Source organism: Tamandua tetradactyla, chromosome 15, assembly GCF_023851605.1.
Source record: "Tamandua tetradactyla isolate mTamTet1 chromosome 15, mTamTet1.pri, whole genome shotgun sequence".
Taxonomy (NCBI): Eukaryota; Metazoa; Chordata; class Mammalia; order Pilosa; family Myrmecophagidae; genus Tamandua; species Tamandua tetradactyla.
Window position 1 is genome coordinate 44,656,092 of NC_135341.1, and position 12,624 is coordinate 44,668,715.

Sequence of the window (12,624 nt, forward strand, 5' to 3'; positions counted from 1 at the left end):
CACGGTAGATGGGAATTGGCCATTCCAAGAGGCAGGAGGAGAGACGGTGGCAAGGGTTTCAGTGCCTCCAAGCAGAAGCAAGAGTTCCCACACATCAAGGGAGGGAAGCCAGAAAGAGCCCTTGCCAGGAGTCAGTAAGTGGAGGAGCCCCTGCATGCAATACTATGGAGTCTGACCTGAAGGCAGCTGGGAGTCCTTAAAGGTTTTCAAGCAAGGGAGTGTCCAGATCACACTGAGATTTTACAAGGATCACCATAGTTGCAATGGTTGGGGGAGGGCAAGACTAGAGGCTAGCAGGAAAGGGACATTACAAAAAAAAAAAAAATCACCATAAAGACCTGTGTAGTTCTAGTTTATAACTGACAAGACACAAACCTCAATCTTGCCTCTGAAGCACATGATTATGACATTTTATACATTTTTTTTAATTTAAAAAGTTGACACATTGCTCTGCAATTTTTAGCAATTAGCCCCATTTAAGGAAGTGGGCCATGGTTTGGTGGCCATCTATCTTTACTCCGTTCAAAAGAAATCCCTGTCCAAGGACACGTGAATATTTAAAAATTCATTTTAGATTCAAACATTAACAATAACCAACAGACATTACTTGGCAGCTTAGAATATAAATGCCACTTTTAATGACTGTCTATGTGTTGCTGAAATACAGGAAGAGAACGAAGTATTTTTGTCCTCAGAAGGTTACATCTTCTCTTCCACTAGCAAGCACCTACAGTAACTTCCAGAGCTCTAAAAGAGACAACCTACCTGGAACGCCTATTGTAACTTCTGCCTCTGTGATAACTGTCACTCCTCTGGCTTCTACTTCGACTCCGACTCCTGCTATAGTAGCTATCATAAGTGTAGGACCTGCTTTAACAGCAACAACAAACACTGACGTTTCCCATACAAATACTTGTATATCCCATTTCTTTTTAGGGTTTAAATTAAGAGTGTTTTAATTTAGTATACAAGCACTACACACAGTGTGAGGACACATTTGTCTAACAAGTTCTGTGGAACCATTTATCAACTGCTCCAAATCAGATTACTGGTATTAAACAGAAGAATGTTCATTTCTTTACTGCATTGAAAAATATCACAAAATTAATACTGAGTTAGTTTAACTGAGGCTGGTCAATCTTATTAGGCAAATATCTTCAATAAATACCTGACATTACAATTTGACATGGTCACTTCTGACACTTGAGTATAACAGGCTGTTTTAAGAATTGTCAAAAAGACCTCATTTAGAAAGGGTATGATTTCCTAAGACAAATATGTGTTCAAGTTATTATTCAATAAAACACAACACTTTGAGATAGGGTTTATAAAACAAATCTTCCAATTCTGCCCCTGAAGGTGGTTACCCAATCCCAGTCCATACCTGGACCGACTGTGGGGATCATACGAGCTGCTCCTGGATCTGCTCCTGCTGGATGTCCTAATATAAATCACATGCAAGACCATCATCTTGTGGCTCAAGGAGGACAAGCTATATCAAAAATCTAGAAATTTATTTGCCCACTGGAATGAAAACACAGTGAAATCCCACAGCTATATTTATATTTTCATATAAAAGTATACTGGATTTTTTAAAAAAAGAATATTGAATTTCACAAGAAAGATTGTTTTGGGAGGTGTACATAAAGAAAGTCACAGGAAGCTCTGATCTGGGTGGTGAGAAGAAGAGATCTGGACAGGTAGGCCACTTATAAACAAAGCAGGGGTGTAGTAGTGGTCAACATCAGAGGCCAAAGAGGGTACGAAGCAGGGAGAACTAGAAATCCCTGACACTCTTCTTCCTCATGGGCCCTTCTCCAAGATCTTCCTACTCCAATCTCTAACCCAGATGTGAAATTAGGTTAAAGAAGATGTGGTGGGGTTTTTTAAATACTCTACTGTTTCTCTTGCCTCACACTCTGATAAGATCCTATCCTGGGAATAGCTAGCAAGAATTTCATAGCAGTTTGAAAGAAAAAAGAGCTAGATGAGAACACAGGCCAGTCTGGTATTCAGCAATGTCAGGATTCTCCTCCAGAACTCCTCTACTCTACCTGTGCAGCCCTTGAAAGGCACACATGATAGAGGCCACAGCGCAGGGCAAGGATCACAAGCTCACCTATGACTTTTGTAACTGCGGTAGGAACTGCTCCGGCTCCTTGTGCGACCTCTGCTGTACCATCCTCTGCTCCGACTTCTGGAGTAGCTTCTTGATCTACAATTAAAAGAGTGGGGGGAAAAAACCCTATCAATTCACCATGTTGTTAAAATTAATTACTGGTAGAGCAGGAAGGGGAAAATACAACAGGAGGAAAGGTCTTTGGAAAGATCTCTCATGAACTCCTCAGAGTGAGTATGACAGTGACAGCTAATGAGGCAATCTAGAAGCAACCAGGGTTTAAACAGAATACAATGAAAAAGAGAAAACAGGAAAGGCTGGTACAAGTATTTTCACAGAAGCACTGTCCATAATAACAAAAAAAGAAATAATCTAAAACTCCATTAACAGAATGGATTTTAAAAAGATTGAGGCACAGAAATATAATGAAATATTCTAAAATAGGAAAATGAATGAACTACAGCTACATGTATCAGCAGAGATAAATCTCTGGAACATAATGCTGAGTGAAACAGGCAAGTGTAGAAAAAAAAACCTCTCCAGATAGTAGGATTTTACATCTGTGGTAAAACTATAAAGAAGAACAGAAGTAAAAACCAAAATTTAGAATATGGTTAGTTGCAGAAGAGAGGAGCCAAAGGAGGGTGGCATTGGAAAAGGCTATATCAGGTATAAAATGCTTATTTTTTTAAGCTAGATGACAGTTACATGAGTATTCATTGTATCTTTTTTATACCTTACTCATTTGTTTTATTTTTATACCTATTTAAATATTTAGTAGAACAAACAAAAAAACCTAAGTAGGAGAATTCTACCCCTCTGCATTTACTTGGCTCCCAAACCTTCTCCTCCTACTTTATGTCATTCAGAGACAGAACAGATAGCCATATGTACAGGTTACCTATGTAATATCAAAGGTTTTATTCACTATGCACTTATGTTTTGGAAGATATGATCTGCTTCCACAGTTTATCTGCAAGAGAATGAATATGTTATGTTATAAGACTCTAGTCATCTACTTCAACAAACCACTCTATAGAGTCAGACCTCTGAGGCAAGTGAAAGATGAGTAAAACACAATTCCTGACCCTAAGGAGTTCATGTCCGTAGGGGAGTCAGGCTCCGGTGGGGAACAAAAACAGGGAGGGCCAAAGGTCTACTCAGTCTACTATCCATTAGCTGCAGAGCCTGGATTAAGTTCCTTAGCTTTTCTAAACCTCACTCTCTTCATTTATAAAATAAAATACCACCCACTCCACAGGCAAGAGTATGAAGGGACATGAGTAGAGTGCCCAGCATCACCAACAGCTCAGAGCTGTCTGAATGCAAATGGGAGACAATTTTAAAAGATTGGAAAAAAAATCTGGATGCACTTACGGGAAAAACAAGATTGAGGGATAACTAAAAAGGAAAAAAGGTGGTCAAAGATTCTTACTGTATTTTAAGTTCAAGCAATGAAAATCAAGCACCATATGAGATATGAATAACCAAGAGACTATGGGGTAAAAACATGAAATTTTTACAAGGAAAATAAAAGAAAAGAACTATCTACAAAGTTCCTATCACCATCACCAATTTTAGTTTTTAATTCTCATTCTCTGCACTATGCAGTCTGTGCTGAGGACAAGAGTAAGATACAACCTGAAACTTCCACCCCTCAAACCTAAAAATTATTATTTTCACCATATCTTTTTTCCTAAATAAAGATCAACTGGATGAATGCAGGTGGCTGAAGGGATGCACTAACGGAGAAGTAGAATGGTGAACGATGGTGTATATTCATGAACGAAGGCTGTGCTGCTACAAAAAGGGACAAAGTTGTGAGGCATGCAACAATGTGAATGAACATGTGGGGCATTTGGTGAGACAAAATAAGCCAGAAACAAAAAAACAACAACGGTATGGTCACCTTTAGAAAATACTTATAAGAAAACAGAGGCCTAGACTGTAAGCTTTTAGAGTAGACACATTAAGTCCGGAATGGTGATTATTATTTCTGGATTTTGAGAGGCTGTTTATATATATATATAACCTGATATTTAGAGGTAAGAAGAAAGCAGAACAAGTTGGGGTTAAAGTGATTCAGAACATAGAGATAAGGAAGATAGTGTCTATATTTTAGACCCACACATACTCTTTGAGACCAATGGAAGAAAGGTTTATTTGATTTGGAACTGAAATTTTCTGTAGTACATAATCTAATTCAACCTATCTGTATAGGTCATTTGAACTACTGAAACATGGACAGCACAGAATGAGAAAGAGGTCCTTTAATCCTGTATAGATTATTGTAATGCCTGGAAACATCTTAGAGAACATTAACCAGATAATCAGAAAGTATTGGCAAAGTCCTCTAAGGGAGGGGAGAGAGACTATCCAATATTAAACCTTTCCATCAGGGAATCCTCTGATACTGTGTCAAACTTTAGGGAGACCCAAATCAATAGTCCATGCCTTTAATCATGAGCCTTACTCTTGTGAAGTTTATGCAGGTAGCACAGAAGCTTAGACTACCTATAGGCATGCCTAAGAGTTACTTCTGGAGGACCTCTGTTGTTGCTCAGATGCGACCTCAGTCTCTCTAAGCCCAACTCTGCAAGTGAAATCATTGCCCTCCCCCCTACATGGGACATGACATCCAGGGGTGAAAGTCTCCCTGGCAACGTGGGAGACAACTCCCAGGGATGAATCCAGACCTGGCACTGTGGGATCAACAATTACATCCTGACCAAATGGGGGAAAAGAAGTGTAATTAATAAAGTATCAGTGGCAGAGAGAATTCAAATAGAGTTGAGAGGCTACTCTGGAGGTTGCTCTTATGCAAGCTTCAGGGAGACCTTGCTACCTATCATAACCTGCCAACCCCCAATCAGGACCATTCCAGCCAATCCTAAAGAACACCTAGGGCAGGTTGTAAGATTCCACACGGGTTCCAGGCACTAGAATAACTTGCCAGAAAGCTACAACCTCCAGATGGGTCCCTGGATCAGAAACCTAGCCCAGTCTCTCCAGAACATCAGATAGTTCCATCTCTCTACCCCATATTTATGACAGACCCTTCCAATTTGAAAAATTTAGAGTTGCCATAGCCCAAACAACCCCAATGAGAGGTATGGAAAGATCAAAAAGGTGATGATGGAATTATACATAGAAGATAGATAGGATTTAACAAATGAATACGAATGCTGAATCATTAAATTGATATCTCTTTTAGTCTCCAGTATTTTAGAGCAGCTAGAAGTAAAAACCTAAAATTGAAATTATAACCCATGTCAAAGTCTGAAATATGTTCTACAACTAACTGTGGTGCTATGCTTGGAAATTTATAGCTTTTTAAAATATATGTTATTGTTCCACAAAAAAAGGAAAAAAAAAGTTGATTATGATTATAAAAAAATATTTAAGCCCTCTAGCCTCCTATATTCCAGAGCAGCTAGAAGGAAAATTATGAGAGGATCGTATGGTAGCCCATGACAAACTCTATTCTGTAACCACTTTTTGAAGAGTGCTTTGAAAAGTATTGCTTTTTTATTTCTTTGCTTTGTATATATGTTATACTATACAATAAAAAAAGTTAAAAAAAAATCAACTGAAGGCATGTCTTGGGCAGGTAACTTTGCATCTCTGGCCCTCACCTTCCACATATACAAAATGGAGGGTCACAATAATGGTGTCTAAATCCTCTATATTCTGAAATTCAGGATTCCCTTCTAAAGCATCACTGACAGACAAGAGAGCAGCTTCACAACTATAAAGATGGAGAACTCACCACCTATCATGGTATTCATTTCTATAACCAGAGAGCTTCAATTGATAGCAATGGTTTTTCATACTGAATCCAAATTTCTTACCCTGAAGCACCCCCTCTGTATGTCCTCAGTCCGCTTTCTGGGTCACTCAGCACAAGACTTCCCCTTAATCCCTTTCACATATTTGGAAATAGTTATCTTGTCTCTAACTTTGATATTTCTCCCAGCTAAACAATAATAAATTTTCCCTGGCAGAAAAAAGGGAAAGTGAACACTGCTTACCGATAAGAGGATGTGGAACTTCGTGACCGACTTCTTGAGTGACTGTAGGAGACAGACCTTGTTCTGTGTCTTGATTTGGTTTCAGACTTACTTCGAGATCTACTTGGACTCCTGGACTGGCTATCACCATCCCTACTAGGTGTCTGCTCATCACTTGAACTCTCTCGGTTTCTTGGCCTCCGGTTTAAACGTGCTGTCTTTCTTACTTCATCAAAGAGAGAACCAGGCCGTACTTTATTTTTGCTCTTAATTTCTATTCTCAAGCCTTGTGGCTTCATTTCAGGCACAGCAGTCAATGCTTTAACTTCCACAGCACTTGATGTGGTAGCAGTAGGTGCTGCGAGGTTCCCCACACCTTGCAGGGGCTTCCACTTATTATCCATGAGGCTGATCTGGCTCTTCTCAGCTACCTCCCTCTTCCCAGTACTTTCTACAGCACTAGCCAAGATGGCAGAATTGCTGTCCTGTTTCCCTACTTCAACCATCGCTCTGCTTTCAGATATGCCACTTTCTTGTTTCACTAATTCTGCCTCAGGATGTTCTGTCTGCATATCCTGTGTTAGAACAGTGCCTAAATCGGGGGTATCAGACCTTGAATTTTCTGGAGGGGAAGTATCTTCTACCTTTGCTGGGGAATTCCTATCAGGAGTGCAAATTTCCATATTGTCATCTGTTTGAAGCACATCCTCCACTCTGCTTAGGACATTCTCTTCAATATGCTGAACGTTTCCTGGAAAATTGACTGTATTTTCCTCAGTATTTAAAACTGTGGGAGAAATGTCGAGTTTACTATTATCTTTAGTAAGCTTATCAAGATCTGATGAAATACCTGTTGCATTATTGTTACCTGAAAGGTTGACATCTTCAAAGGACTTTTCTATTTTAGGAATATCATCTTTTATGGCTTCACTGTTTCCAGAAATTTGGTTTTTTTCATTTGATTCCTGAATGACTTGCTTTATATTAATCTCCTCCTCCTCCTCTTCACCAAATTCTAGTGGAGGCTGCCAGCGAAATGCTTGTTTTCGTTTTGGAACTTTGTGCTTTTTATCTCTTTTCCCTTTCAATTTCTCTTTTATTTTTTTGGTCTGTTCTCTTTTAAGATTTTCCTTTGACCCGTGTTTGTGCTTCTGTGGCTTTCCTCTATTGTTTTCTGAATTGGAATTGGAGCCCTCAGAATCCGAAGTCGACAGCCGCTGTTTGCTTCGTTTCCAAGCACCACTGCCATCAGGCAGTGTAGTATTTGCTGAGGACTTTGCTGTGCATTTGGCTTTGGTGTGAATCTCACCAAACTCTGATTCAGAATCTGATGTGGCCTCACCTTCCTCTTTATCAGAAGACAGCCGGGAAACATTTTTACTATTTTTGGTTACATCTCGTTCTGAATTTGACTCAGAGTCCCACTTGCTCCCAGCATAATTCTTCTTTTTGGTCTTATTGCCATTTCTAAAGTGATCAGAAAGATTCTCTTTCAGTGTCCTTTTTTTTGAACGAGGACATTCCCGTTCTGGCTTGGATTTCTCTTCCTCTCTGTTCTTTTCTTTTGTATTCTTAGTTACTTCTATTTGGACCTGCTTCTCTTTTTCCTGGGCTGACTGTATAATTTGAGCAGTTGACTGTTCACTGCCTGAAGAATAATCTAAAGATGACCTGCTTTCGCTATATTTTCTCTGATAGGAAGACTTGTGTCTGCCTTTGACATATTTATTACGATGTGTCTTTTCAGAGCTGCTGCTCTGCCTTTTATTTGAAGTGTTATTTTTTTTCTTACTGGATCTAAATTTCCTCTTGGCTCGTCTTCCATCATCACTGCTACCAGAAGAGTATGAAGATGATCTACTACACTGTGATTGATCACTGTATTTATTTCGTGACCGTGATCTAGATGATGGAGACCTAGACCGTGAACGTGAGCTAGCCAGACTACGTGACCTTGTGTATGATCTGGAGTAAGATCGACTCCTAGAAGATCTGCTCCTTGACCGTGGTGAACTTTCTGAACTTCTATCACTGTATTTTGAATAAGCACTCCGATCACTTCCTGAAATTTTTCCTCTTTTATGGTAGGATGATGAATTAGTCTCTTTAATATTTGCTAAACTGTAAGTACTTTGGGTGGGCAGCAAATGGGTTGTTTTGGCTTTCATTTCCTGAATTCGCTCATAGGAGGGCTTCCAGGGTTTCTGTCCAGGTTTCCACCTTGAAGGCGGAGGACTGTCACTCAGGGGTATTACAGGAATATTTTCTGTTGCCACTACTGGTTGTATTACTACATTTTCGTTTTGTGGCACTGTTGCTCTTAAAGGTTCTGTTTTGACTAATTTATTTTCACTTAACTGAGAGACTGTCGTTCTTGGTGATTTTGATGCTGTCCTTTGGTGCTCTGACTTGGAACTAGATTTGGACTTTGATCTACTTCGAGAATGTGATGAGGATTTTGATGCAGTCCTTGATCTTGAGCTTCCTCTAGAATAAGAGCGTGAGTGAGATTTTGATCTATATGAATCTCTGCTGGAATGGGCTGAAGAGCTCTGGTCATCCTTATCAGATTTAGACCAGTCCCTCTTTGATGAATGACGAGACGATAATGAGGAAGAATGAGATCTCCTTTCTCTATCACAAGAGGTTTTCATTCGTTGGGTGGAAGATTTTGAGGATTCTATGTCAGATGGTACAATAATCCTTCTTTTCTTAGTCTGTTTGTGTCTTCTGCAATGTTTCTGCTTTTTAGCTTTCTTTTTATGCTTAAGCTTTTTCTCTTTTCTGTGTTTTCTATGGTGACCTTCGGAGTGTCTTGCTGTACTCAGGTCTGAATAATATCCGTTATAGGACCATGATCTGGATCGCTGGGACAAACTTCTTTCATCCCATCGGCTAGAACAGGGGTCACTTAATCTATGTAAAAGGACAAAATATGAATGTGATTATTTAACAAACATTTTCTATGCCTTAAAATTAAAAGACATTTGCTGTCAATACAAAAGCACTGACAAAGTCTGCTTAATAACAAAGCACTGACTCCATCAACAGTTTAAGCACAAGTAGGAAAGATGAATCAAATAGCGATAATCCTCTCTTGACCTTATTATATTTTCAGGGACACACAATGAACAACTATTAATAGATGGACTTAAGAAAGCATTATTTTCAAAGCTAAGCAAGGAGTTTCAAATTTGATAGGAAAATGTTTTGAAAATCAAACCAACTAATTGTAAGAATATTGCTGACACACTGAGCTCCTGGTTGTGATCCACTCATAAGCCCTCCCCCTCTAGAAGCAATTTTTCTAGGAAAGTCAAATCAAGTTCCCAAACTAGTTTGTTGATTCTCTGCAGGTACAGGACAGTTGCCTGAACTTCAAGTCTCTTTTTCTTAAAAAGCTAGCCCGAGTGCTGTTTTATCTCATTCTCACAAAAGAAATCAAGACTTTCCCCTAAGGTTTCAGTTAAAGATTTACTACAGAAACTGAGGAAGAAGTACATGAAAACAAATGTGGGTTTTAAAATTTCAGTGATAATGTCAGGGCTCAAAATTAGAGTCCTTCAGCACCACTGTGTCTAAGCCACTTCCATGCCGGAGATCCATGCTTCTTCCTCCCTTTCCAATTTCAAACTATTATGCAGGATGCCAACAAAGAAAAAGAGAACTCTGCCCTTAAGAATTACATGGAGTCCCACTGATATATTTTACTAGCTATTTGGGACTATTTCTAAGATAGACATCCCACTGGGGAGCATCACTGAGTTTAAGAGGTAGGTACATTTCTGAAGAAATAACAGTCATCTAGGGTCAGAAGTGAATGCACAGTCCAGGGACAGATGTTCCCATCTACCAATTAATTCTTAAATGACTACTGAATGGCTAGGAAAGAATTTCCTATATAATTTTTAAGTTTTGCTTATTTCTAAAATTGATAAGAAATCTTTAAGCGATTCAGTAGGTTATCAGCTTTGTGAGGGAGAACAGAATTTTATTTAAAAGCCCCATAAAGCTGTTCAGCCCTCCTAGTGAACAGCACTAATTTCACTAAATATTCCCAAATGTACTCCTTCGGTCACAGTCTCATAATTACTATGAATCTTTAAAAGTCTAAATGTAAGTCTATTCTTTCAACACTTAAAACACAGCAGATAAAAGATTGTGCTTATACCCCAAGCTCTTACTTATCTCCTTTACTCCATTTTTCTCCACTAGGTGGTCTGTATGCTCTTAATCTCTGCATTTCTTCTTTCCAGTGAGGAGGAGTTTCACTGCTGTCATCATCATCTGATTCAGAGCAGGATCTCGATCGTGGTGGTGTGTGATAGCGCTTTACAAACAAAGATGGAACAACTATTTTAAAAATGCCTATTACAAAGTCTGTTATAGGACAGAGTTAGGGATAAGACCCCATCTCAGATTACATCAAAGGCAATGATTCAACAACCGTTCAAAACCAGAATGGTATGAAGTTATTTCAAACTAAGGAACTAAAAACAGATGGGAAAAGCTAACACTCATCTGTAATTCTACATAAAATTTTCCTCTTCAAAGGCCTAGCTCAGATTGTTCAGCATATTAACATACTCACTGTTTCAATGTTCATTTCATACTTAATTAAACCATATTCATACACTTTGATCTAATAGAAAAACCTTTCTGTACTATGGGAAATATTATGGAAAATACAACTATCTTCTAGAACTGCTTTTTGGATTATATCTAAAATTAAAGCTAGAATTTTACTTGTAGACAAAGTAAATTTTATTGCTCAAACAAGTAATTTGAAAAAAAAAAAAAAAGTCGTAACACACATACAATTGTGCCCCTTCCTTTAATTTTCCGCCCAGACTTTGATATAGATGGTTTTTGATCAGTCACAATAGGTGCAACATCAGGAATCTTCCTAGAAAAGATTATGAAGAAAATTAAAAATAAGCAAATCCTAGAGAAGCTTTCTCAATATTTAAAAACAGAATTTATGTCCCTACATAATACAAAATACTTCATTTATCCAATGCTTTTACAGAATGAGGCAGCCTATACAACACTAATTTTTCAGGCAAACCCTTCAAATGCTAAAAGTTAAGAGAAAATAAATCCAATTAGGCAGAAATACCTGAAACTATCTTTTAAAGCACACTGAAATAAAACCCTACCTTTAAATAAAACCCTCTTTTGTCTAAACAGTGAAAGACAGAATCCTTATGTCATTTTTCTGGTATTTTCCAGTTTCTTTCAAAATGCTTTTCCCATATGTTGGGCAATAAATGAGTGTAGAGCTGCAATGAGCCCACCAATTAGAGAGAGATGAAAATATATAGGTTACTCATCCTACTTACGGTTCAGGTTCCACAGTGACAACAGGCATATCTCTTCTCAGTAAGAATCGGTTCTCAGGCACTGGAGGAATCTCTTCTGGGCGGACCACAGGCTTTTCTCTTTTAGCATTTGAATCAACTGACATTTTTTCTTTGGTGTCACTCTTCTCACAGTAACTTAGAAAAGGAAACAGGTCACCAATTAAGATGTGTAATGCTTGTAATTTATAATAATAAAAGCATATAAAACGAGATACCAGATTATCAAAAGTACTGCAAGCTTAAAAGTATCACTCAAAAGGTCTGTAAATCAATATTCCTAAATACAACACATCAAAAAACATCAACCCCATGAAAATACTAAAATATTGATGTGAAAATTGTCAAATGATCTAACTTCTTTTCTTTCAAGAGTTTCAGGGATTATTCCCATTTGAAAATTCACATATCTTTGATATGAAATATCTGTGCTACTCCTAGATTTTCCAGATTTTAATTTAAGAAAAGTTCCAGAAATGCTATCTTTATTCAACAGTAGGTAATGAAACTGGGTTTATATAATCACACATACTTTTCCCATTCCAGGGTGGCTTTTTGTTGTTTGTTTGTTAAGCAAGACTACCCTGGTGCTTCACACACTCACCTTTTTGGGCTCACTATATGTTTACTCTTTGGCTCCTCTGAATTGCATGCTTCCTTTCGCCTCTTTTTAGAATGTTTAACTTTTGGCCTCCTCTTATGTTTCCTTCTTCTGCTTCTCTCATGCTCAATTTCACTTTCTGAAGATGATTCTGAAGAGGAAGAGGAATTGGAGGAGGAATCCGAGTCTTCTGAATGAGTTGGCTTCTTTCTTTTTTTCTCAAAAACTTTAAGAAATATTAACAAAAATATTAATACTGGATTTCAATACCTACCTTCAAAATAAAAGGTGTGAATAGCAAATATTACAAAATATGCTTTATATATAGTAAGCTAAAAATGAAATCCAAATAAACTTTTTTTCAAGTTGTTAATACAATTTTCTGAAAAGACTGTAAGGTAACAAAAGCCCATGTCTAAATGAAGTCTTTACACTAGATGGGTCAGACTGTAAGCAAACAAATAGTAGTATAATATGCTAAGTACAAAGATGAAAAAAAAGGCAGAATGAAGGGAAGAGAGTGAATAGGGAGTA

At 38.0% G+C, this 12,624-nt stretch overlaps 1 protein-coding gene across 9 annotated transcripts in view; it reads right to left on the reverse strand.

Moving 5' to 3' along the window:
* NKTR (natural killer cell triggering receptor) overlaps nucleotides 1–12,624 on the reverse strand; it is a 71,988-nt gene that overhangs the window by 3,527 nt on the left and 55,837 nt on the right. For 7 of the 9 annotated variants that reach the window (XM_077129665.1, XM_077129667.1, XM_077129670.1 and 4 more), the window contains 8 exons: nucleotides 12,094–12,316; nucleotides 11,472–11,627; nucleotides 10,948–11,035; nucleotides 10,314–10,459; nucleotides 6,151–9,045; nucleotides 2,120–2,215; nucleotides 1,385–1,441; nucleotides 766–870 (listed from right to left, as the gene is read on the reverse strand). In XM_077129665.1, the coding sequence (XP_076985780.1) occupies nucleotides 766–870; nucleotides 1,385–1,441; nucleotides 2,120–2,215; nucleotides 6,151–9,045; nucleotides 10,314–10,459; nucleotides 10,948–11,035; nucleotides 11,472–11,627; nucleotides 12,094–12,316 (3,766 nt within the window). The remainder of the gene's footprint in view (nucleotides 1–765; nucleotides 871–1,384; nucleotides 1,442–2,119; nucleotides 2,216–6,150; nucleotides 9,046–10,313; nucleotides 10,460–10,947; nucleotides 11,036–11,471; nucleotides 11,628–12,093; nucleotides 12,317–12,624) is intronic. The other 2 variants (XM_077129666.1, XM_077129668.1) reach the window with 2 other exon arrangements.